Source organism: Pocillopora verrucosa, chromosome 3 (assembly GCF_036669915.1).
Source record: "Pocillopora verrucosa isolate sample1 chromosome 3, ASM3666991v2, whole genome shotgun sequence".
In the NCBI taxonomy this organism is placed as follows: Eukaryota; Metazoa; Cnidaria; class Anthozoa; order Scleractinia; family Pocilloporidae; genus Pocillopora; species Pocillopora verrucosa.
The window spans coordinates 4,513,544-4,537,422 of NC_089314.1; the positions used below are offsets into that span (position 1 = coordinate 4,513,544).

The 23,879-nt window shown below is 38.5% G+C and overlaps 1 protein-coding gene across 1 annotated transcript in view; it reads left to right on the plus strand.

The window, feature by feature from the left end:
* LOC131796495 (nuclear pore membrane glycoprotein 210-like) overlaps window positions 1-23,879 on the plus strand; it is a 28,605-nt gene that overhangs the window by 2,963 nt on the left and 1,763 nt on the right. The window contains exons 6-40 of the mRNA XM_059114086.2: window positions 950-1,013; window positions 1,478-1,564; window positions 2,586-2,718; window positions 2,988-3,116; window positions 3,887-3,955; window positions 4,455-4,561; window positions 5,221-5,355; window positions 5,963-6,130; window positions 6,441-6,596; window positions 6,996-7,104; window positions 7,556-7,651; window positions 7,953-8,098; window positions 8,500-8,611; window positions 9,410-9,475; window positions 9,713-9,771; window positions 10,490-10,563; window positions 11,131-11,239; window positions 11,915-12,116; window positions 12,255-12,361; window positions 12,886-12,990; window positions 13,299-13,397; window positions 13,505-13,633; window positions 14,449-14,576; window positions 14,710-14,860; window positions 15,532-15,594; window positions 15,907-16,086; window positions 16,459-16,539; window positions 17,085-17,213; window positions 17,810-17,965; window positions 18,717-18,802; window positions 19,088-19,283; window positions 19,743-19,915; window positions 20,706-20,790; window positions 22,056-22,185; window positions 22,622-23,310. Coding sequence (XP_058970069.2) covers window positions 950-1,013; window positions 1,478-1,564; window positions 2,586-2,718; window positions 2,988-3,116; window positions 3,887-3,955; window positions 4,455-4,561; window positions 5,221-5,355; window positions 5,963-6,130; window positions 6,441-6,596; window positions 6,996-7,104; window positions 7,556-7,651; window positions 7,953-8,098; window positions 8,500-8,611; window positions 9,410-9,475; window positions 9,713-9,771; window positions 10,490-10,563; window positions 11,131-11,239; window positions 11,915-12,116; window positions 12,255-12,361; window positions 12,886-12,990; window positions 13,299-13,397; window positions 13,505-13,633; window positions 14,449-14,576; window positions 14,710-14,860; window positions 15,532-15,594; window positions 15,907-16,086; window positions 16,459-16,539; window positions 17,085-17,213; window positions 17,810-17,965; window positions 18,717-18,802; window positions 19,088-19,283; window positions 19,743-19,915; window positions 20,706-20,790; window positions 22,056-22,185; window positions 22,622-23,310 — 4,708 coding nt within the window. The remainder of the gene's footprint in view (window positions 1-949; window positions 1,014-1,477; window positions 1,565-2,585; window positions 2,719-2,987; window positions 3,117-3,886; window positions 3,956-4,454; window positions 4,562-5,220; window positions 5,356-5,962; window positions 6,131-6,440; window positions 6,597-6,995; window positions 7,105-7,555; window positions 7,652-7,952; window positions 8,099-8,499; window positions 8,612-9,409; window positions 9,476-9,712; window positions 9,772-10,489; window positions 10,564-11,130; window positions 11,240-11,914; window positions 12,117-12,254; window positions 12,362-12,885; window positions 12,991-13,298; window positions 13,398-13,504; window positions 13,634-14,448; window positions 14,577-14,709; window positions 14,861-15,531; window positions 15,595-15,906; window positions 16,087-16,458; window positions 16,540-17,084; window positions 17,214-17,809; window positions 17,966-18,716; window positions 18,803-19,087; window positions 19,284-19,742; window positions 19,916-20,705; window positions 20,791-22,055; window positions 22,186-22,621; window positions 23,311-23,879) is intronic.

Sequence of the window (23,879 nt, forward strand, 5' to 3'; positions counted from 1 at the left end):
TATGGTGAAGTTCAGAATTAAAGATGAAGCCTGACTGTTTTAAGGGGGCTGTTATTTTATAACTGCATGGTGCAAAAGTGTGAAAATGTGCAACACATGTATAATTAACCCTTTAATTCCCAAGATCTGATTCTTAATTCTCTCCTCTAGCTGCTAGACCTTTCCTTGTAAATAAGTTATGAGAACTTGGTGCCAGATCAAGATGGCAGATTCTACCTGATAAGTTCAAATATTCTCATTACCTGTTCTCATTCAAGGCGTGAAATTGTACCTAATACAGGCGCCAATGCGCCTAAATTTTTCACTTTGGTGACCAAATCCTGAAAGTTAGTCGCCAAATTGGCGACTAGAACATTTCATCATAATCTTACCAAGAGATATAGTGAATTAAAAAGATTTGCAAAGATAAATCCGCGGCAAACTTCCTCTTTAAGTTTGTTTCCAAAACGTAGCACATGCATCTCAATCGATAACTAGACACCATCTTTGATTTAGATGAGCCTGAACGTTGTATATCATACATCCTAGTGTCCACTTTGTAGCACATTAAAGATCTCTTCCCTAACTTAATTTTGGAGGGTCTATCTAGAATGCTGACAGCATAAAGAAAGATTTTATTTGTCTTTGAAAATGGTGACCAACTTGTTTTGAATTGGCTACCACTTTGAAGAATTTAGGAGCCAAATGGCTATCAGAAAAAAAAGTTAATTTCACGCCCTGCCCTCTAGCTGCGAGACCTTTCCCTGTAAATAAGTTATGAGAACTTGGTGCCAGATCAAGATGGCAGATTCCACCTGATAAGTTCAAATATTCTCATTACCTGTTTGCTGAATAATGTATGGATATTATAGGGAGAAGTTTCATGTTAATCACTTCTGGGAGTTAAAGAGATAATTGATTTTCAGTATTTCATTTTTCACTTACACTCTATTGTTTGCTTGCCTGGTAGATTTATGCAGTTTTCGTTTTCAAGTTATGAAACTTCACCAGAGATATGTTCTTTAGAAGCAAAGGTAGTGTAACAAAATACTCTTTTTCTTTCGTATGCTTTACTCTTGTAAGTTATGGTTTTGAAGCAATTTGATTTGATTTTTCTTTGTCTGGTTAACATCATCAGTATGTAACCAAGGAAACTATAAATGAAATGGGTTTGGAAAACTCTCGTCAAAAGACAAGTTTTAAAGCCGAGTAGATGGATACGAAATTGTACATAATCAAAGCAGTTTAAAAAAATGTGATTTTAGACAGCTACTGGTAACTTGCATGTGAACGAAAGCCTCATTTCATGGTCACATACAGAATAATAACAACTGACTTGCTTGAAGATTATCTTGTATTTTAATGTTACTATAATATTCTCTTTCCTGTGCTTGAGGGTTAGTTCTAACCAGTTATCCTTCTGGAAGTTTACATTCTAGTTCATGATTACCTTCTTGGTTGTTACAATTTTTATGTTTTCTGTTGTGTTGCTGTCCAGGGTTCACGTGGAGGTTCCATTGTAATAGAACCCATCAACACTGGAACAGCAATTGTCAAAGCAATGCTCAAGGATACATCATTTGCTGTAAGTTGTGTACATGCCACGTTGTTGAAGCACCTTAGACATGATGTACATATCTGTCATGATGTATATATCTGTCATGATGTATCATCTTGTTTCAAAATGAGATGGTGAAAAGTGTCTTATAGTTACTGTACTATAATTAACAGTCACAAATGATACATAGACATATTGACAGAGACAGAGTGTGCTGCTATTTTTAGTGGTGAGCTTGTGTTATTTTTTCAAAATGGCAATTGTGCTTCTTTGGATATTTTAAAACCACTTAGAACTTCATTCGAAAGCATCAAAATAAATAAGTCTAAATATGAAATCATTATAAGCTCAGTTCTCACCAAATCTTCCTAAAGTAAATGCAAATCACTAATCACAGCGATCAATAAACACCACAAACAAAGCTGGCTTACCAGAAATTTGCATATAGGAAGAATCTTTGTTTGAAATAAAGATAAACGCACTACACTTTCCAAATCCATCAAAACGCTGAAATAAATCAGACATTGATCATCTCAAGGAAAATTTCCGTGTTCAATGCTTATTTTTGCAATATCCATGCAGTTTATCATGCATGAAGTGAAAGGAACTATTGTTTTGCACAATGATTATTGTAATTTGGGTTTGCGTGAAATCATGTGGAACAAAATGTGACAGTAACTTTGAGCGTGCACAATTTGACTACGTGTTGCGCAAAATAATATTTTTCTGCTAGTAATGCCTACAAAATGTAGCAATCAATTGCCAGATTTACCCCAGAGGCAAATGCACATCCTTGGATTTGTAATTTCAGTAATTTCTTGGCTAAAATGAAATGTCATTTGGTGACTGTCTTATCTAGCCATTCTTTAGAAGCAATGGTTGCAGTTGTTGCTTCTCAAATTGTGCAGTTATTTTGTGCTCTTTTGTGTATAGAGAGTAAATTTTTTTTGTCTGCTAAAATTGGTCAAAATATAAAGTCTGTCTGACAGTGTTGTTTATGAGATTATTACATATATTTGATTACCTTTAAAATACTACTTTTTTTCAGAATGTTTCTCCAGCTGAAGCAAGAATTTTAGTTTTAGATAATGTGTTGTTAGTACCTGGCTACGATGTGTATATCCTGGTTAACACATCCGTCACGTATAGTGTCAACAGAATGCACAGAGGAAAGACCACAGGTTTGAGAAATTTCATCTTGTATAATTTACCACAATTTTTTTACAAAGTTGATATTCATATTGAAAGATGAAGTATCATAAAAATTATTAAGCAAGTCTTTCTAGCATGTTTGTTTCAAGTTTACCCAACTGCAATCTACCTCAACACATCTGCCTGACTTTTACTCAGATACCTTTTTTGACTATGAATCCTTAGAGTTATAGACCAGAATTACCTTAAGCAGCTTGTAAATAAATGTAACTGCTGTTGTTTACATTTTTCTATGCAGCGATACCAATGCCGTCGTCACAATTTGAATTTAAACTGAGCAATACCACAGTAGGCCATCTGAATGTCAAGAAATCAAGTGTGCTTGGTGTCAAGATCGGTTACACCAAAGTTACTCTTGTTGATAAAAGTATCCTTTTATAGCATACAGTGCTGCCAGCTGCCCCCATTTTGGTCACAGTGGATTGTAAAAACAAATTTGGGAAACTAAATTTAAGGCTAAAGTCCCCAATTTTGCAATCAGTGATTTGGGATCAAACATGCAGTAGCAGTAAGCTCTTCATCATGTCATCATTCATTTCATTCATTTATTCATTCATTCATTCCTTCCTCCTTTCATTCATTCATTCATTTATTTATTCATTCTTTATTCATTCTTTTATTCAATTATTCATACTTTCATTAATTCAGAAATTCATCCATTCATACTTTCATTCATTCATTCATTTATTCATTTAATCGTTCTTTCATTCTTTCATTCATTCATTTATTCATTTAATCATTCATTCATTCTCTCATCTTCTTTTATTTCATTATTTCATCAAAGGATTACATTCAGTAAAAGTTAGTGCTGCACCATTTTCCACAAGAAAAATCCCCCCTTTATTCTGGTTGCCTCATGTACACTGTGATAAGTATTGAGCAATAACTTGTTACCTAGATTTTTTTCTAATAACTAAAATTTTATTTCTGGCAAGCCATGGATGATTTCCAGGCAACTAAATACATATAGTTGAGTATGAATCCCTGGTACATTTACAGAAATAGAGACACAGAGTTAGGCCAATTTTTTTTTTTGAAGTGCAGTGAATATTTGTGTCAATCCTGTAATCCATTATGTATTGTTTTAGTTTTTTACATGGTTAACCTTTGGTTGAGCCCCCTTTACTAGCCCTGCAGATATGCTTCTCATGCAGGCTGTACATCAACCAGCTGTTGGAGTTCATGTTGTGGATGCAGCTTTGTTAGGTATATGTTTTTAAAGACATGATCCATAGCAATAGTAATATCAGAAAATGACAGCATTGTCTTTTTTAAACAAACAGTTTATTTGTGACAAATGGGTGTGATGTTTATGACCAGATGAGGAATTTACAATAATGCTTTTGGGGACTATCCGAAACAAATCCTAACTTACATTATGTCAATACTTATCTGCTTGATAATGTAAAGCAATTATAATTCTGTCGTGGACACCCATAGGATACAAAGAATTACGCTACATGTATCAGTGGAAGATCCCCTGTTCAGCTACCATAGCACTTGTCACTAGATACTTGATGAAGACTTGCAGGGTTGTACATGAACATTTGTGGCAATATAATTGTTTGAATCTTTGGTCAATTACTTGACCATACACCTTATATCGACTCTGAATTGATAACATGTAATTCAACATTAATTTATTGTCGTAACTGCTAAGAAAGACACATCAACTTAAAATAATTTTTGTTTGCTATTTTTTTAGGTTTCAGTATTGTGCCACATCCAGACTGGGTGTTACAAGTGGGGATTGAGTATGATGTCACTGTTCATATCTACAGTCATGACAACCGTAAAGTCTTTATCACTGATGTAAGAATGATTCTATTTTTAAAGGAGAACACTTTGATTTATCTCAAATCTTCATATTGTTTTTCTCCACATGATTTCAAGCTCTTTTATTTTTCAAGTTGTCGTGATCTTCAAACCTAAAATGATAAAATAGTTTCCAGAAATAAAAGTTTAGTTGCTAGAAAACTGAAACAAAAGCAAAAAGCCCAGGCTGGCTGTTGTTTATGAATGTAGGCAAACCAGTCAGCTATTAACCTCTTACACCCAAACATCAGTATGCATATTCTCCATACTGTTCTCTATACATTTCCTAGGGTATTGACAAGGAGAATTTGTTGAACAATCAAGAGCTTCTTTTGTTGGTGATCATTTCCTTTATTCTCACAACCTTGATCTGTGATTCAGGGGTGACATTTTAAGGAGAAATCAAATGCTACTAAAATATAGTTACTCTTAGGGTTTGAAGGGTAAGCAAGGTTTAGTTGAGGAGTTGAACTTGGGATTATCATGAAACAAAACAATTTGATTGAGGGAGTGAGTAGAGGATTTAAACTTGGAACCTTCAGATTCTGAATCCCAAGCTACTAAGTTTTGACAAATTAGGGACTGTTTTGCTCTTGAAAACTATTTGTTACTGTCCTGCTAAGTGAACTTTTATTCATTTTACTTTTTTTTATCAGAATATTCGCATTGATACCTCATTTGATCCATCATACTTCCAAGTGCTCTGGTCTTCAGCTAATGGCTCCTTTCATCATGTGCGAACTCTACAGAAAGGCAAGACCATGTTGACAGCCATGTACACAAGCATTAAGGTGCAGTTTTTAATACTCATGTAATGACTAAAATTTCCAACTATGCTACATTACAAACTAGTTATTTTAGAAGTGATTGATGTGTAGTTTCTGCTTATAATTTCAGACTTTTATTCCCATTATGTTTGTTACTCTGATGCAGTACAGAAGACAATGAATTACTCTCTATTATTTTCAACTATCTGTAGATGTACCACTGTGAATACATCGTTTCTTACTACCTACTACTACTGATAGTTCTTAGATATGATAGAATAATAAGCTTTAATCAACTGAGTTGATAATGTAATTATTTAAGTTTGCTACCGTGCAGAGTTTCTATGCTGATGTTCCAAGTGTTAGCACTTGGTCAGAGCAAATCAGAGCCCTTTAATATTTGCTCTGTGGAGGGGTTAACACTCAAAACGTCGGCTTAGAAACTCTTTACAGTGGCTAATTTACTTTATCAACTCAGTTTTATCTTGTTATACTCCCCCACTGACACAGCACCACAGTTTCTTTAAAAACTTACCACCTTAAATATAATACTTTATCAAGAGTTCAATGATGGAGGAGTGGAGCCTTTTGGGGTGAGCCTTGTTGACGCTAACACACTTTTTAATCACAGATTCTTGGTACAAACGTGATCTACACCTTCAATAATCCCATCTCAGGACAACAAGAAGCAGATATTTTTGATCCAGTGGTTGTCAACCCTGAGATAATAGTGTTCCCATGGTACCCACCAGAGCAACAGAAAGTGGCCAGCCACACCCAGTTTCAATATTTATTGGAGGTACATAATGACATTTCCACTGTTAATAATTATAATGGTACCTGCATTATGCTATGTCTGGGGCTCAAAGGCTCTGTAAAGTAAAAGCCTCATGGCAATATCAAAAAAATGTTTAAAGAGGAAAGAAAACCATGTAAAGTTGTTGTCGGTGTTCTGATTTTAGCTCATCTTGCCTTTTGCTTTTTATACTGAGAAACTTTGATAAGATGTTAAGTTACTGTGAGCTTTATAAAGTTCCAAGCTTGATTTTGTCTCAGCAAGTAGCAATTATTATTTTTCTTTTAACTTTTCCTTTTGGTTTTCTCTCCAGCCATCTGGAGGAAGTGGAATGTATATTTGGTCATCATCTAACACCTCAGTAGCCACTGTAAGCACCAAAGGTGTTGTTATCACAACTAATGCAGTAGGACACACCCAGGCTCGTGCAGCAGACATGAAGAATCTGGCAATTTTTGGAACAGCAGAGGTGGGTTCCTAACCTGTTTTGAATACTCCTTCATCTTGCAGAGTGATCAGTGTACAACTTCCTTGGTATAATGTTTATACCTTACTTATACCTTAGTCAGTATTCAGTGTCACAAGAAGGCCACCTAAGGTCAAAAAGGGCCATGATGTATCATTCAAAGGGGGAAATAGATAGAAGATTTGTTTTTAGGTCTGGTTCGTGTAAGAAAATTGTAACAGTTGTTTCCTTAAATGATGTGATGGCAATAAAATGACATGTGACTGGAACCTTATTCTGTGGGTCCTTGTAAGTGTGTCCCCTTAACACTCCTCTGTTATTTTTGGGAATGACAGGGAGTGGATCCTGGGAATGAGGTTAATTGAGGAGTCTTTTTTAATCATTTTATGTGAAATTTCACAGGTTTATGTCGTTCCACCAAGAAAAATGGAGTTTCTTCCCTCTGTTGTTGAAGCTCAAGTTGGTTATTCATTGTCACTCCCACTGGCTGTAGCAACTTGCATTTATACAGGTAAAGGAAAAGCTCTTTATTACTATCATTATCATCATCTGTCCTTACTGCTCCATTTACTTCATAGGTTGCTTGATATAGTTATTGTTCAATCCCTGAAACTGTGATTTTCACATGCAAATTTTGTTTGGCGAACTAAGTACAGCTAGCTCTATGTGTGTTGACCACAGCACAGTATTTTTGGTATGGTGGTGTAGTCTAATTGTCCAGTGTAGGGATCATTTAGTCCTGCAAAGAACTGCTGCTGAGGTAGATCCTTGTGCTTTGCCAGCCTGAGCAGAGTTTTGTGTGAGTTTTTTTATAGCCTTGATGTGGCACTGATGTTGGCTTTTGCTCAGGGTTTTGAATTGTTGGTCACTGTTGCCAACAATAACACTTTACAAATGTTGGTTAGGTTGAAACAAGTAATCATAAAATGATATTATAATTATTACTTTGTTTCGTTTCTCAGCATGCCAAGAGTTCCATGTTTTCACCGATTGTCGCACTCTCCCTGTGATGTACTCTTTTTCTGACCCGTCTATTTTCAAGTTAGTTGAAGAGAAAAGTAAGTATAAGAGATTGGCTTTTTCTTAATTTGATCAGAAATTGTCTCCAAGCTCAGATTTCAAGAACTCAAATGATTACTTTCTGAAGAGTTCTAGATGTCATCAAAATGACTTTTTCTGCTGATGTGACAGGTCAGCATTTTCATGGGCAAGTTATTTGCCAATCCTTATTAAAGGTTAAACTCATGAAATTGGCTTGATGACTAATAGAATTTTATCTAGAGTTTCAAGATATTTTCAAGCACTAACTGTACCTGGTGTGTGTCTTGAAACAGTGTGCTTTTTAATGTCTACTTTTAGGAGATTATGAGATAACTGCTGGAAGTTGTATGTCAGTGAAGCTTCTTGCCCTTCGTTCTGGCTTCACCACACTGACTGTGACATACCAGTACAAGGACATAATTCTACGTTCTATGGTGACTGTTGGTGCTTATCACCCACTTAAGGTCAGTTATGAGTTAACTCTTAGGCATGCAGATGTTGCTTGAGAGTTGCAAGTGCTCTGTTGTCTTCGGCTGTGGAATGTTACCACCAAATGCATTTCATGGACAAAAGATGGGCTTGAGGTTTGGTTGCTGTGAAGGGCATTGCTGACAAGATTACCGTGCACTATGCTTAAAGGTTCCCTTGTAGGCCCAGAGAGGGACATCTGTTGGCCTGCATTGTCTCAAAGTCAATGTCACCCTAATGCCATGTGCATTGCAGCTGCATTTAGAAGCAGTAGCTAGTTCTTCCAGAAGGCTCTATATGTGGCAGCTAGTTCCTGTAGTACTCTGGCTAGCTGTTAAGTTTTGGTGAACTAGCCACAAGTACACGTGCAGTATAAGAATTATTTATCTATATGTAGGTTCTAGATCCAGTGGATGTTGGTGTGGTGTCTTTGTGTTCAGCAAAGAACCTCTTGTTAGAGGGAGGACCTCTTCCTTGGATTGTGGATACTTCTGGATATTATGAAGAAGGTGAACTCATATGAGCTGTATATAACAACTGACTGTTTAATTGTTTGTCTCAAGATCTAGAATCATTCTCAATTGTAGGGTCAAGCTGGTTGTGGTCAGGTGATAAGGTTGAACATTAGGTGTGGCTGTTTAGGCAGCATGATTAGTTAGCTGTTATTGTTTTATCATTGGTGCAATTTGACCAGCATGATTATTCAAACAAGTTTATGTTCTCCATTAGATATTTGCTTAGTTACTCCCTACCTTTAGGAATGGTAATGAGCAGTCCTCAATTGAAAGCTTGACTATAATTAATAGTGCATTTAAATTAGGAGACAATTGGTTAGACACTGATATAACATCATAACTGTTGAACAAAAGTTTTTGTTCAAACAGATGTTTACACATGCAACAGAAAGAGAATTTCTATTGGATATTAAGAGCCAATTTGACAAAACTTTCTGCCTTTACCTTTGTGTACAGTTTTCTGGGTTTGTACAGGTTCTGGAAAACCTGGAAAGTCTTGGAAGTTTTTTTTTGACATTTTCCAGGACTTTCCAGTCCTGGAAAAAGACTACAGTTCCTGGAATGTCCTAAAAATCTGCTTAACTCAAGCAATAAAGTTTTCAGAATTTATGCCTGTAATGTATTTAGACCATTGGGAGAATTTGGTTTAAAATCTTGGGACTGAAAGGGTTTGAGGTGAAATTTGAAATACTGGAAAAGTCTATGAATTTTTTTCTGAAGAAGGGTACAAACCCTGAGTTTTGCTTGCTTCCTACAGATGACTAACCTTCCCATCTTCCTGTTGTTTGACAGTGATTCCAGATCCACAGAAAGAGGACCATGTTTCTATTGGGTATTATCCCACATCTGACTATCTTGGTTAGTGAAAATACTATATTTATCACTTGACCCTTCTGAATAGAGGGGGATCTTTTTTCTGGTTGTTACTCAGGGGTGGTATTGTTAGATGTTAATCACTCTCATGGGTGAAAGAGTTAAGAGACTTTCACTCCACATGAATTTAAGTTTTTGTTTGTAATGCATGTAATGCGTGTAATGCATGTTATGCATGTTATGCATGTAGTGGAGTATATTATGGTGTCTTTTTCGTTTCAGTTGATAACAGTGGATCGTATCATTATTTTAACATAATCTGTTTAAAGCAAGGTGAACAGGTAAGAACTCTTTCTTTGGTCAAAATTAAATGTGATACCATAACATTCTGTGAAAACGTGTGGTCAGTGGTATTGAAGGTTTGGTTCACTATGGTAATTGCTGAGGAAGAGAGTCTTCTCCTTGTCTGTAGCAAGATGATTGCCATGATTGCAAGATGATTGCTATGGCAATAAGCCACATCTCATTTGTGGGGAGCTGTTAACACAAAACTCACAAATTACATGTAGGGTAGAATGAATACTTACCCAAGATGCAGAAGGGAGGGAGGAAGGGAGGGAGGGAGGGAGGGAGGGAGGAAGGAAGGGAGGGAGGGAGGGAATCAAAGAGAGCAAAATAACAAAGCAAAGAGAGCAAAAGCGTATGGTAATGCCTCTTAATCTGCCCCAAAAGCTTAAAGGTTTACCTGTTGGAAACAATGAGGAGTGATAGATAGAAATATATTGTGGTTGATAGCACATCACAAGTGACAGCCCTGTGACAATTCTGTAATAATTAAGAACAATGAAAATAATGATATTTTGGCATTACAACAATTCTTTCTTCGTGTATCTGTAACAATCAATCTCAACATGCATCTAAAATCAGAACAAAACATACATGTAGTTAACTGTAAGTGACAGAATGGGGCACCATTTTAGTGACCTAACTTTGTATGTAAGTTTGGTCATAATGCCTGCTAGTTAGAGTTGGGTCTCATAAAATGGCCGCTTGTTTTAGGTTCTCACTGTGAAGATTGGAAACAAACCATCTGCAAAGAATCCATACCCAGCAAGCTCCTCTGTATTAATCAGGTGAGAGGTAAAACGTAACTGATCTGTGTTTTAGCGGAAGTACCAGTATTGTGCAAAAGTAATGCAAATGAACGATCTTTCGTTGAAAGTTCGAGCAAAAGTTCGAGGCCTTTCAAGTGACATTTCGCAAGAACAAAGGGCGCTTTTCATATGTGATGCATGTAGTTTATAGTTCATGTAACGCATGCGCAATATTGTCAAACTTCAGCCACCAACACAAAGAATTAGAATGGCACATTAAACAGACAATAAATAACATTTATGTACTCAAAGATTTATGTTATTCTTCATGGGAACAAATGGAAAATACGGTTATAGAGGGTAAAACAGGACTTCCTTAATGCAAGCTCTTGAAGTTAAATGTGTGAAGGATAAAGAATACTCATTAAACTTCAACCTCAAAATATGGCTTCTTTCCATTTTTTTATTCTTCGACCAAAGGGCAGATTGTTGCTGAAACTAATTATCGTGTTAATCATCTTGTGATGGTGTTTCATCCGTAGTCCATGAAAAAACTTGATTGTGCTTTTGCCTAAAAAGTTACTTATTAAACTTTTTTTTTTGTAGATTTGCATGCATGGACCCTGCATCTCTGACAATTGTTCCCGACATAAAACTTCCAACAGTGGATGGGCGTCAACTGTCTCCTGAAAATTGTGTGAGCTCGAACAAAGAGGTAAGAGGTACTTGAAGACTTACTTTGGAACCCCCCTGTTCAACCATCTTATGCTAGTGTCAGTACTTGTTAGTACTTATTAGTAATTGTTTATCATAAAGGTTTGAGGTACCCTCAACCTTTGGTCATTTTGGGTCTGGAAAGGTGGCTGTTTTATCAGAGTTTTCAGTGATAAATCCATCAAATTGAGTGGCAAATTTCTAAACCTACCATTGAGATTGTAAAATTCTGGAATACAGCATGTGTACCATTTTCAACTGACCCCAGTACCCCAGGCTTGACTCCCTCACTTTCTTCCCCCCAACCCCCCCTCAAAGCAATGTTGTACTTTGTTAATGGCAATAGTCCGTCAAATATGCGAGGGGGGGAGAAGTCATTGTATCGAGGTATGTTACTGTATGAAGTTCATTTTTGGAACAAACAACCCCAAAGTTGCTAGACAAGTGGAACGGTATGCACGAGATACATTTTTGTGGGCAAATGCGTTATCATGGAAAAGTTTGTTCTGCAAGAGCGACTATTCATTCACCACTTATGTCACCATTACAGCCTGAACCTTTTTAATGGATGGACCAAATTTTAAAATCTACCTTTCAAGAATCTTGGGTTAACAGATACATTGTTTGGGATTGGGATTGAAAAATTTTTAACTAGTGGCTTTGTGTCGGGTTTCAGATCCATGTGCGCAACAATCAACAGTTAAACCTTGCTGTCCATCTCCGTGACTCCTTCGGACGCTTATTTGACAACTTCACATCACTGACTGTAGTTTGGTCGACCAGCGATCGCACTTTGGCAGAATTTGTTGACATGACAAGTTCTGTTAAGATGATGTTTGTCAAATACAAGGACGATGAAAACCTTAGAAGAGCAATGTGTGAGTGCTTTTAATTTAACTGCTTTCATTCCCTGAATTTTGTTTTTTTTTCCTCTTTATTATTATTTTTACTTAAATATGAATTCACCCTGAATATCTGGAACTTATCGCATACTAATCTCTCTTCTGTTTGGTTAGCATATCAAACTGTCAGTTTGAGCGACAAGATGGGTGGAGTTGTTATCGAGGCATCCATTGAAGGCTACCAATGCAACATTTTAAGATGGTGTGGAAGGGAATTGAAGGTTTGATTTTTTTTTACCTAAATATGTCCGGGTGTTCAATAAAACCCGGTTGCCGGCAATCTACCGTCACCTATAAGATCTCTCACCATAGTCCGCTTACCTTGCGAGAAAAGCCCGTGTTTAGGTTTCGCCTAACGGCCCCTTTTCTGGGCACAGCCGGCAATCACATCATCAGCAACTGCTTAGGGAAAAATTTATTGAAACCCCTCCATGTCTGAAGTAATGATTATCTAAAGACAGGGTTGGTCTGCGTCGGTAGGCTTATTGATAGTACTGTTGTGGTAAATTTAAGGAGTGTTAGCCCTTTGCCTGAGTATCTCAGGTTCAGAAGCGTTAAGCAACCAAGGGTATTGCAACCCCCCACTCCTCCCTGGACTGTATACTTGTCTTCCGTAGGGTTATCCCCTTCCCCCCTCATCATTTCATTAGAGTTCCCTAATAGTACGTCGTATCACTGATTTCCTTTTTGATAGTGGCACCACCTTAGTCGTAAATTAATTGAGGTTTTTCATCACCTTGTACAGAAACCCGTTAAGTTTAATTTGCGAGGGCATCTGAAATTGCTGCTTGTTCCTGAAAGGCAACTTGTTCCACCAGCCGCTTCAATACTGAATCATCCTGAAAATCAAGTAAGGCTTTATCCATAGGAATATCCATATGGAATTCTGTACTTAAGTCAAGTTAATCATGCGACATCGCATTCTGTAGAAGAAAATATCGCCTGCTTACGAGTAACATTCACATCTCTCTCTGTTTGACAACAAGTTTCAATTTTCCGACTGCTTGCCATCCTCACACATCCGTCTTGTAGTGTCAGTCTCGTACAAGATTTTTGTGGCATTTCGCTCGCCTCTTGGGCATCAAGAAGTTGAAATGCTCTTTTTCTTTGGTGTGTATTTTAAACATACTGAATGGTACATTATCTTATTTTTTCCAGGCTGTTTTCCACATTAAAGGAGGCTCGGGTCACTTTGCTGTCAAAGGAAGCAGCAATGCTATTGCAAAAGTCAATTACCAAGGAAAAACTGACATACTAGTGAGTTGAGTTATTGTGAAAGTCGTGAATTTAACCTACCACTTCCTCTCCTTCGTGCCACATTTACTTGATTCAGAATCTTTCTTTTGTAATGTTTATTTGGTTAGGTTATCCCAAGATCCGAGGGTCTGTTCACCGTGATGGTGCACGATTTGTGCTTGGACTCAACCGGGCCAGCGGTTGCCGATGTTCAAGTTTCTGATGTGTACGGTGTAGATGTTGTTGTTGTCAACAAGGTATGTTGATGCCACAAGGTAGAATTGTAAAGAATTGTTGGTTTGAAATGAGCATTCTCACATTTTTGTCGTCTTTTTTGCAATTCAAAATCAGTTCCGTTCTCCAAAACATAAAATATAAATTTGCCACCGTAAGGAGTCTATAATGCTGACGTCTCGTCATTCGCTCTGAGGAAGGCCTAACGCTCGAAACGTCAGCTTTAGTATCTGTTTACGGCGGTCAGTTTATATTATCAGCTCAGTTGATAAACCAAATTATAATGTAAAACTCTCACCGACGCAGCACCACAGTTTCTTTACAAACTTACCCTTTTTTCTAAAAGATTCAGATTAGAGACAGATCCTCATGAAAGGCATTTAGAGTTACTGTCTCCTTATCACATTGTTAAAGTAGCTATTTACTGTAAGTGTTTCCGTTAAAGTGAAGCAACCTGCTTCTCTTCTAATGGTAGTTTGATATAGGCCAACAGGATCAGTCAACGCCTTAAATTGTGGTTTAAAGGAGCCTCAAGTTTTTAAACACAGCCTCAGGTTGTACATGTTACTGTGCCCATGAACGTTTAATCTCGCGGGTCATTTTACCTAAGCTGCTCGTAGGATGTACTCCGGGACTTACACTCAAGCTTGGTATCTATGATTCGTGCCTCTTCCTGCTTGGATCGCTGGAATAAGTGTTGTAATAATACGGAAGCCAAATATCCGTGCATATTAACACTCTACTTTCTTTTTTCTCACCCACTCAGCACTTGTCATTCTTTTGATGTTGTAATTTGAAGTTTGACTCCATTCAATTTTGTGCGTTTTGCTTTTATCAGATCGAGCTGTACGCATCAGAGACCCTGAGGCTCAAATTGCTAGATATATTTGGGGTGCCACTGTTGTTCAGAAATCTTGAGTTTCTCACCTTGGCTCCACATTTTACTCCAGACATTTTAGACATCAGGTAAAGATAATTTTGTGTATTTTCACGTGCAAAATACATGTAAGACCTCATTAATTCTGTATTTTCTAATATGGCGTATTCATCATTCGGTTGACCTGTTTCCATTGAATTATTTTTTTAAAATTATCCTCAGGCGGGACGTTGAGCTTGAAGACAAGAGTAAAATCAATCAAGATACTGCATATTTCACGGTCAGAGGACTCTCTCTTGGTACTGCAAGCCTCACATTCACAGCATCAGCAACAGGGAGAGGAAAAGCGACAAGTGATCCAAAGGATATCCAGGTGTGTCAGTCTGTTGTTATGTGTTCTATAAAACTATTTGCGTTCCCATATCATTGGTGTCGCTTCCTTCTGGATGTTGTGCGATTGGACTGACCGACCACTCGCCTCGATTTCATGCGAGAGCTGGGGTGAAGCCCCGTGGGTTGACTCGCTTCGGTCTGGATGCCATCGGGAGAAATGTGGATAAATTGTAACCATTTGATCGAACGAGACGAGTTAACACAAATCAGAACCGTAGGCCGCACTACCATTTGATGTTCGTAGGTATAATTATATATTGGATTTTGTTACGCCAAAGGTCCATTTTTAAACTAGATCAAACGCACTTATCCATGCTATGAACTATTTCTTAAAGGAATTTCCTCCCCTCATCCTTATCCTAATTTTATATCTGTACCACCCCCCTTCCCCCCCTCCCCTCCTCCCCCCTCCCCCTTTCCCCGTCCTTAGTGAAAATTTATTTCAAATAGCTATCTAAGGACTTGATAGGGTATTTGAAATCTTGTTTGAATTGTGAGATAAGCTTCGCTCAGGAGGCAAGTGAGGGGAAAAATCTGCTTGTTAAACTGAGACATCCACTCATCAGATGTTGCTCAAATGTTGATGTTTTCATACTTAAAACTCTATAATTAATGATCTTAAAAAATTTTCCTTTAATTTTTTAATGACAGGTTTTTGCACCCCTAAGGCTGGACCCAAGATTGGTGGTGCTGATTCGTGGAGCGTCATTTCAGGTACAGTTAATATAGTTGTCTTAGAGTTTTTCATTCCCATGAATTGAATACTAATTCTTTGCACTCTGCCATGCGTTTCTGGTTAAAGAAAAATATAGGCCACAACATCTTATTTAGAACGTGCGATTCACATCATTTTCCATCTTTTTGCCCCTTAATTTGGAAACTAGAGCAAATTAGTTTCGCAGATCATCTGCCTTCTTTGAACCAGGACTAGAAAAGATTTCCAGGTATTTGCCAGCAAGCCCTTCATGAAGCAACTTACCAAGCGACATTTTTTTAAAAAATTGATGGTCTTTTGTCTGGATATAGGTTCGAAGTTCAGGTGGGCCCAGTCCCCAGGCGGCAACAATCTTCAGCATCGCTAACCACACAGTGGCAACTGTCAGCAGCGTGGGACTAGTGGAGGCACAGCAGCTTGGAACAACAAACCTTACTGGGTTTGTACAAACAGCTGATCCAATCAAGGGACAGACGGTGTTGCATTCCAAGGTACACTTCATCTCATACGTTATTCATACTAAGGCAAAGTAAATACATCCAAACAGAAATTGAAATAGCCTTTGTGTGCTCGACAAGTATTACACCTAAGGTTCATCATGAATAAGGAACGCGTTGCCGAACAGCCTGATCAGTGTTCCATGCAATTGAGGACACAACACTCTTCCGTGGTTTTCTTTCGTCCATCTCTGAACCCTCTGACTTCCACGATCTTTGAATCCCCTTTTGATATTAATTAAATTCGCCTTTTCACTCCCAAAACATTTATGTTTGCAAGGGAGGGGATGACAATAGATAGCAAAGAGGATTTTTTTTTCTGATTTCCTTGATTTTATTGCGTCCTTGTCTCGTGTCATTCTTTAGGATATTGTTATCATACATGTCATACAGCTGAAAGGAATTATTATCAATGTTGCCTCTACCAACCTTGTCACTGGAACTAAGGTATGACATGTCTTAACGTGCATGCCAAAATGAGAGACGTTTTGATTTATCTAAGTGATCTGATTAGACATTTGATGATGCTGATTTTAAAAGGTCGCAGTGTGCATTTTTTAATTATTAAGGGCGTTTCGTTGTCTACGTTCCATAAATTTTGTGGCAGAAAGACGTAGGGAAGGCTAAGTCTGCACTCGAGCCAAGCAGCCCACGAGACACCCGGGGTATTACCACCACCATCACCCCCCCCCCCTCCTTCCTCGCGAGACGCCCACAGCGCGAAGCATGGAGCGAGTAGGGGTAGTGCCCCCCTTCCCCCCCCCCCCGGACAATTCGCCGGCACCCATTTATACTCCTGGGTGTAAGAGTAGTGTTTTGCCCAAGAACACCTTTCGACCCGAAGTTCAGCGTGTTAGTTTTAGGCCGTTGCATCTCCTACTCAGAAAGCCCTGTTTTGGATGCACACTTTATGTTTTAATCGTTTGTATTCGCTGAGCATATGTTATGACAGCTTTTTATAGCATTTTTGACTTCCATATTGTTTATAACAGATCAGCATGTATGCAGCTGGTTTAAACGATGAAACGCCATTTACTTTTGCTAATGCTGTACCTGGTTTGAAGTTCTTCTGGACCTCAACTAACCCCGATGTATGCCAAGTCAAGTCAGTGTACGTTTTGGTGAGCAAATTTTAATCTTTTTTAAGGCAAAAATAGCATAATGTTTATAAAGAATATTGTAGCTCAAACGAAAAACATCCGTCTAGAAATTTGCAGTTGATTTTAACTCACTATCTCTTTCTGCACTCTTTGGAATTAATTATTTTGCTCCCATCTACTGAGTGAGCTGAATTTTTTCCAATTTTGTTATCAATAGGACAATGACAATATTCGGATGAGGTTAAAAAGGCTCTGCCTTTCAAGGAACTAATTTATTGTTCGTGTAGTGTAATCGTTTGGTCGAAGATAGTCCTCAAAAAATGAAGAATGTTGTCGATAGCAATGAATGACGTTTTGATGATCGGAGCGGGGTCATCGTTCGATTCAAGTGAGGAGTTATTTAGGCATTCGAGCGTTTTAAGTGTGGTTCTTGTAAACTTATTGGTCATTTCTGCAATGACGATATCAGCTACAAGAATAAAGTACAATAAGTCAGTTTGGATGCGTTGCTAAAGTTCTTCGTTTTCATGTTGCATGAAGTACTCGTGTACATCTATTGAGTGAAGTCTGTTCTGAGGATTCTGTCTTTCTGTCTGTGTTATTCGTTATGATTTCAGAGTGGGGTGGCTGTGGAAAGCGAGAATGATTTCCGTGTGGATCTGCACTGCATTAACCCCGGACAAACGACTGTACGACTCAGGGTGGTAATAACTGACCATAGTTATCAACAGGCTCATGAGGACGCTTTGTTACAAGATGAGGTCACATTTGAGGTGAGGACAGCATCTATGATCTCTCAAGGTATTTATTAAGCGTGTTGTTAAAAAGGTGAGACTGGGAAAGATACATTTCGATTGGGCGTGAGAAAACTATAACACGGATAAAATCTAACTGAGGTCATCTTATAAAGAATGATGTATACTAGGATGAAAGAATAACGAAAAATTTGACGCGGGTAAACGCGTTTGAGGAAGCCACGTGAGAAAAGAGATATTTTTTTCGTCCCATCACGAGCGTTGGAAAAGGAGAACACTCTGAGTTCCACTGAGGAATCAACTTTAGATCTTTGGATTCCGCACAATTGAGCCACAGAGACTCTATGGTCAGCCAGGCCATTACGAAGTCACGTGTTACCTATGCAACTGACTAGTTCAAAACAACACACATGTTAAAGAGGATATGTTTTTGGTGTTATTGACTAGACGTTGATCCATATCCTCTGCGACAGTGTCTTATAAAGATAACAACTCTTGGTTACTTTTGTAAGTCGTTTATATTACCTCAACCATTTTGCCCAGTTTACCCTGAAAGTGAAAAAAAAAAAAGCGGTATCTTTCACGTTACTTTTCATCACTTAAGGTTATTGCCTCGCACAGATAAAGGAAAGTTCCTCTTCCTAAAGCTCATGGTCATGTCTTCAGCTAGCTAGCGAAAACAAATCCACAAAAAGTGTTCCCGTTACTTTGATTCGTTTCTGTTTTTGTTTTTTTTGTTTTGTTTTAATTTTGCTTTTTTCCTTGACAGGTCTATGAAAGGCTGCAGTTGATTTTCCCTGCAAATGGTTTTCTACTTCTTCCTCACAATGTTAACACCAAAATCCAGACAAACAGGTGTGTGGGCGTAATGATTTTTCACAATGACAAACTTATGTCGAGACCTATTGCTCCAAGATGGACAATGAAAAAGGAGAAAAAAACTCCCTTTTTCTAACCTTCGACAATCATTCTTTCTTGGTCGTTGACTTTGCCAAGAAGGCACTGCAAATGTGTGGCTGGAGGGGTTATTCTGAACAGAAATTACCACTTTTGGCATTTACGTTTGATTTTATACCTTAGCTCCTATTACATATCACCTCTCTTCCCACGTAAGGTACTTAAATGTTAACTGTTCTGCAGAGATGGTTCGGCAAGAATAACCTACGAGATGATGACAGACTGTTCTAAGCACAACAAGGCCTCTAGTGGTGCTGCTATAGCTGGTGTCAGTAGAAGTGGTCAGGTGTCCACTGCATCTCTGTCTGGGACGGCTGTGGTGTTGGTAACTGTCCATGAGGAGTTCGGCATCAATCAAACTGCTGTTGTCCATGTGGAGGTAGGGATGTGAAAACAGTCTAGATCAGGACACGAAAAGCTCGCTGCAACGCGAATAACTCTTTGCAAAAGGTCGAGGTTTTTATTGCTCTGCGATGCGTTGCGTGGAAAAGCAGCTGCAACTACGACAGAATTTTGTTGCTGCAATCGGTTGCACGTAGTTAAACTGCTTTGATTCCATGCGATTCGGTTTTTGACAAATATCTCTCGTTTCATACGAGATAAATTGTCACTGCGACTCTTTCCCTCGACGTGTGGTAGCGTTTTTTTTTGGGAAGCAAAACAGGCGGAGGGTTTTTTATTTTTTTCCGTGTTATCGAGATATGACGCTGCAACGTGTGTGTCCCAAGCTTTAAGTAAACGGATTCTTTTGAAAGCGTTAAGTCCGGACGAACGGTGTTTTTTTCTTTGTGGAAATTAAATTACTCTGTCTAAACGTTTTATTCTCGATATTTTTCAGGTCAAGGCTGTTTCATCAATCGTTATAAATTGTCAGTCTCCCGTGAGAACGAACTCTGACAAGCTACATACATTTCCCCTGGGAATGAATGTCCTGTTGGCTGTAACATTGCATGACAATATCGGACGAAGATTTGCTGTTGCCAGTATCCCGCTCAAATACAGGCTCAACAGGTTAAATATATTGTTTTATTAATATTTTATTGAAGTGCAATAGTACTTGGTGATTAGGCTATTAGACTTGCTTCTTGAACAACCTAGATCGGTGTGTTAACTTCCCCTACTTGAAGTTAACATGTCCTTTTAAATTACTTCGAAGAAATTGATTTAGTTTTTTGAAAACTACCTCTAGTTGAAACGTTTGTATATGGCTTAATACCATTTTTTTTAAAATAAAGATGTAATGATGTGGCGAAGATAATTATTGTGATGATAAGTAGACTAAGAACAGACCCCCCCTTTTTGGCGATGTCCGTCGCGCAAGTGAAAAAGAAAAAAAAATCAGCAGAAAAATACATTGATGTTAGCGCGCCGCACAGACCTCTGGGAGTGAGGTGCTACACACCCCGAATTCCGCCTAGCGCTTTAACATCTATGTTAAATTTTTTTTTCCTTGTTCCTTGACTCGCGTGACGGACTTCGCCAAAAAGGAGGTAATGCTCGTAGTCTAGAGTGAACAGGATAACAGACATTTATTCACAGCTTTTTGAGGTTGATGCAGCGCAGTATGTAAAGAATCCGCCTACTATTCAAATTGTTGAAATGAGCCGCTCTGAAATGATACTATTGTAGTATGTAACGATTATCAAGTCTAGATTTTGTCTCTACTTGTTATTTAACAGAGCGGTAAAAAGACACGGAAAGGAGGATTTATTATCTTCTCACAGTATGACATTATTACTTACCAATACGTTGTCCGGAGGAGTAAATGTGCTTATTGTTACCATGTTCTTCTTCGTGATAGATTTGATGCCGTTCATGTTGTACCAGGACCAGAAAATGGCACTTTTTATGCCAGGGCAGTAAACCTTGGTGAAGCCATCCTTAAGGTGTGTGGCAAACCTCTTCATCCCTCTAATCTTTAAACCGTTTTAATACGTTTTCAGCCAAAGCAATGCACTCTGTACGCGGTATTCGGTAATTTTGATCGACCCATGTGAACGAAAATTATGGATCGCCTCTGGTCTCTTTGCGGGATCTATAATGAGCCCTCCTTTCCCTTTTTCAGTAATTTTCGCAGTCTAGAAGCCCCGCATTTTAATGATGGTAAAGGGGGGGGGGGGAGGGGGGCTTATTTTAGCATTTATGGTACATCATGTATGCTTGTTATCTTAAGTGTAGCGAGAGAATCTTTCCTTTGGAAGTGCATGTATTAATATAGTCTTTTTCGCCGTACACATCAACTAAAAATGCAATGAAGATAGTTCTTCCTTTCGTGGTAAAATATCGCTGAAAAAGTTGAGATTTCCCGGAGAAGTTTCCTTTTATATAAACAAATATGCTTCCACTTTTCAGAAGTTGAGATTTTAGGGTTTTATAAAATGGTCATGCTTCAAAGAAAATTCTTGGTTTTTCAACTCTTAAAGTTGGAAAGCGTTGCCTATACATGCCAGTTAAAGATAGCGAGTAACACCATTACAATACTTCTTTTTGTACGATAGTGGCCCATTGTGTATTTTGGACACTAGTAACAAATTTTGATTTTGGACACTAGTGGCCGATAATGAGTTTGGGCACTGGTGTCCAATTTCGGATTTTAATTTAAAGTCTCTGTTTTTGGATTTTGGACACTAGTGGCCGATTTTTCTTCGGACGCTAGTGGCTGATTTTGGATTTTGGATTTTGGACGGTAGTAGCCGATTTTGGATTTTAGACACTTGTGGCCGATTTTGGATTTGGGACACTGGTAGCCAATTTTGGATTCGGGACACTAGTGGCTGATTTTTTTACATGTTTTTGACGATAGTGGCCGATTTTGGATTTTGAACGCTAGTGGCCGATGTTGAATTTACGATTTGGATTTTGGATTTTGGACATTAGTGGCCGATTTTGGGTTTTGGACGGTAGTGGCCAATTTTGGATTTTGGACGCTAGGGGCCGATTTTGGATTTTGGACACTTAATCGGCCACCAGCGTCCAAAATCCAAAATCGGCCACTTGTGTCGAAAATCCGTGAAAAGTTGACATACGTGCATTTTAATTGCAGAACGACATTTGAATCAGGTCACAACATTTCCCAATCCTGACTACGTGTTTATTTGACGAACGTATAACGCTTATAACAAAGTTCTAACCAGGATTACTCTTTTTTCAGGTGTGGGATCCAAGTTCTGTTAACATAGCAGACTACGTCCGCATACGAGTTGGTCATGGTCTGACTCCAACCAAAGCGACACTGTTGTTAGGGATGGTAGAACAGTTCAGTACAAGTGTTATATCTGAAGGTATTTAAAATGAAGATAACTTTGAATATCTATGTTAGAGATTTTATGAACCCAAACCAGAGTTGACGATTTTGTTTTTAAAAAGTGTGAAAGTTTTTTTGTTTACCACAGCCTCATACCTGCCAATCAATTTGTCAGCGCTCTTAACGAAAGGAAATCGGCCAGTTGCATATTAACGTTTCAACAATGAGGAAAAAATAGAACTAAATTTTAGTTGCTGGTAACATTTATAGTCTTTTATATGGCGAATTTTCCTGTCGCCTTTAGATTTAGTGATTCCCAATGAGTCTCTTAATTGTATTTGGCCAGTCGGACAATGGTTGTGGAATACCAATGGCTGTCGGAAGTATTAGATATGCCAAAATCCTCGACCTATTGTTGAAGACTTGCGCTTGGCAGTAACACATTCTCTTCTTTCGCCCCTCATCCTCTCAAGGTATAGGTGGTATGTGGTCATCATCTAACGACAAAGTTGTCAGAATCAACTCCACGACTGGCATAGCAATGGCAACAGCTGCAGGAACTGCTACTATTTACTACAAGATACCTCAGTTGTACTCAGCCCAGACTGAAGTCAAAGTCGAGAGCCTGAGTTACATTCATGTCTCGAGAGATGACGCCCTGGTCATCACCAATATCCCGCGACTGGATGGGCGTGGCTATGTCATTCCTGTTAACTTGGGACACGACTATTTGTCGCAGGAACAAACGACCAAAGCATCTGGTCTTGTAGATGGAATTCTGCTGTTTGAAGAACTAGGTTTCAAACAGGCGACACCTTTCCAGTGTATTCTACACCTTGGTAATGATCTGCAAGGCAATATCCACGCACATGACTTGTTTGAGGTGAAGCCCGGGTTCGTCAATGGACAACCAATGTGTTATGTGGTACCAAAGAATGCTAAAGACGATGTGATCAAGTCGGCAAGTTCTATCGCTGCTCAGCTGAGTCTTGTTGTCAGGATTTTCGACGAGATTCAAGGTCGTAGCGAATCCTCGGAGTCACTAAAACTTCCCTTCGTGCCTGCATTTGTGTTGAGTGAAACAGAACTGGAGCTTTCTGCTGATAAACGGAAAGCGCAAGTTTTTGTTATGGCCAATGCTGAACAGCTGAACAACCTTGAGGTAAACTTTGTTCGATTTTTGGTTTGTTTGTTTGTCTGTTTGTTTGTTTACTAATTAGATCCGTGTGTTTTTTGCTCTGGCCGGTGGAAACTCTTTCTCTTTGGAGTGAGTAGTAAGAGATTTCCCCTTCACACGTCGTCACTAAGCCATGAGGTGATGACAATACAAAGTGTATTTACCAATCAAGAGATATTGTTCTTCTCAGGCTTCGCTCAAAAAGAAATTTATGACAGACAGAAAGGAGACCTGTCATTAGGATCTTAGTTGTGAAAAGATTTGACTAGCATTTTCGACATTAGAGAGATCCTATGCAAAGAGCTTTTAGAGGCGTGAAATATTAAGCTCGAAGTAGATTTTCTCTTCCTTTTTGTATCCCGATTTGTATAACTTGAGTACAGCTGGAGTACAGTTGCTCACCATCGGTCGCCTTACGGAGGAAAGTTAGAGGCCGTTTTAAAATGAGGTTCGACTGTAGGTCTTCGAAATGTTTGAGGCGCCACTCCTTTAGGTTTGAGCTGTTTATGTACTCATATGCACAAACGCTGCAAACTGTCACTTTTTTATCTCCA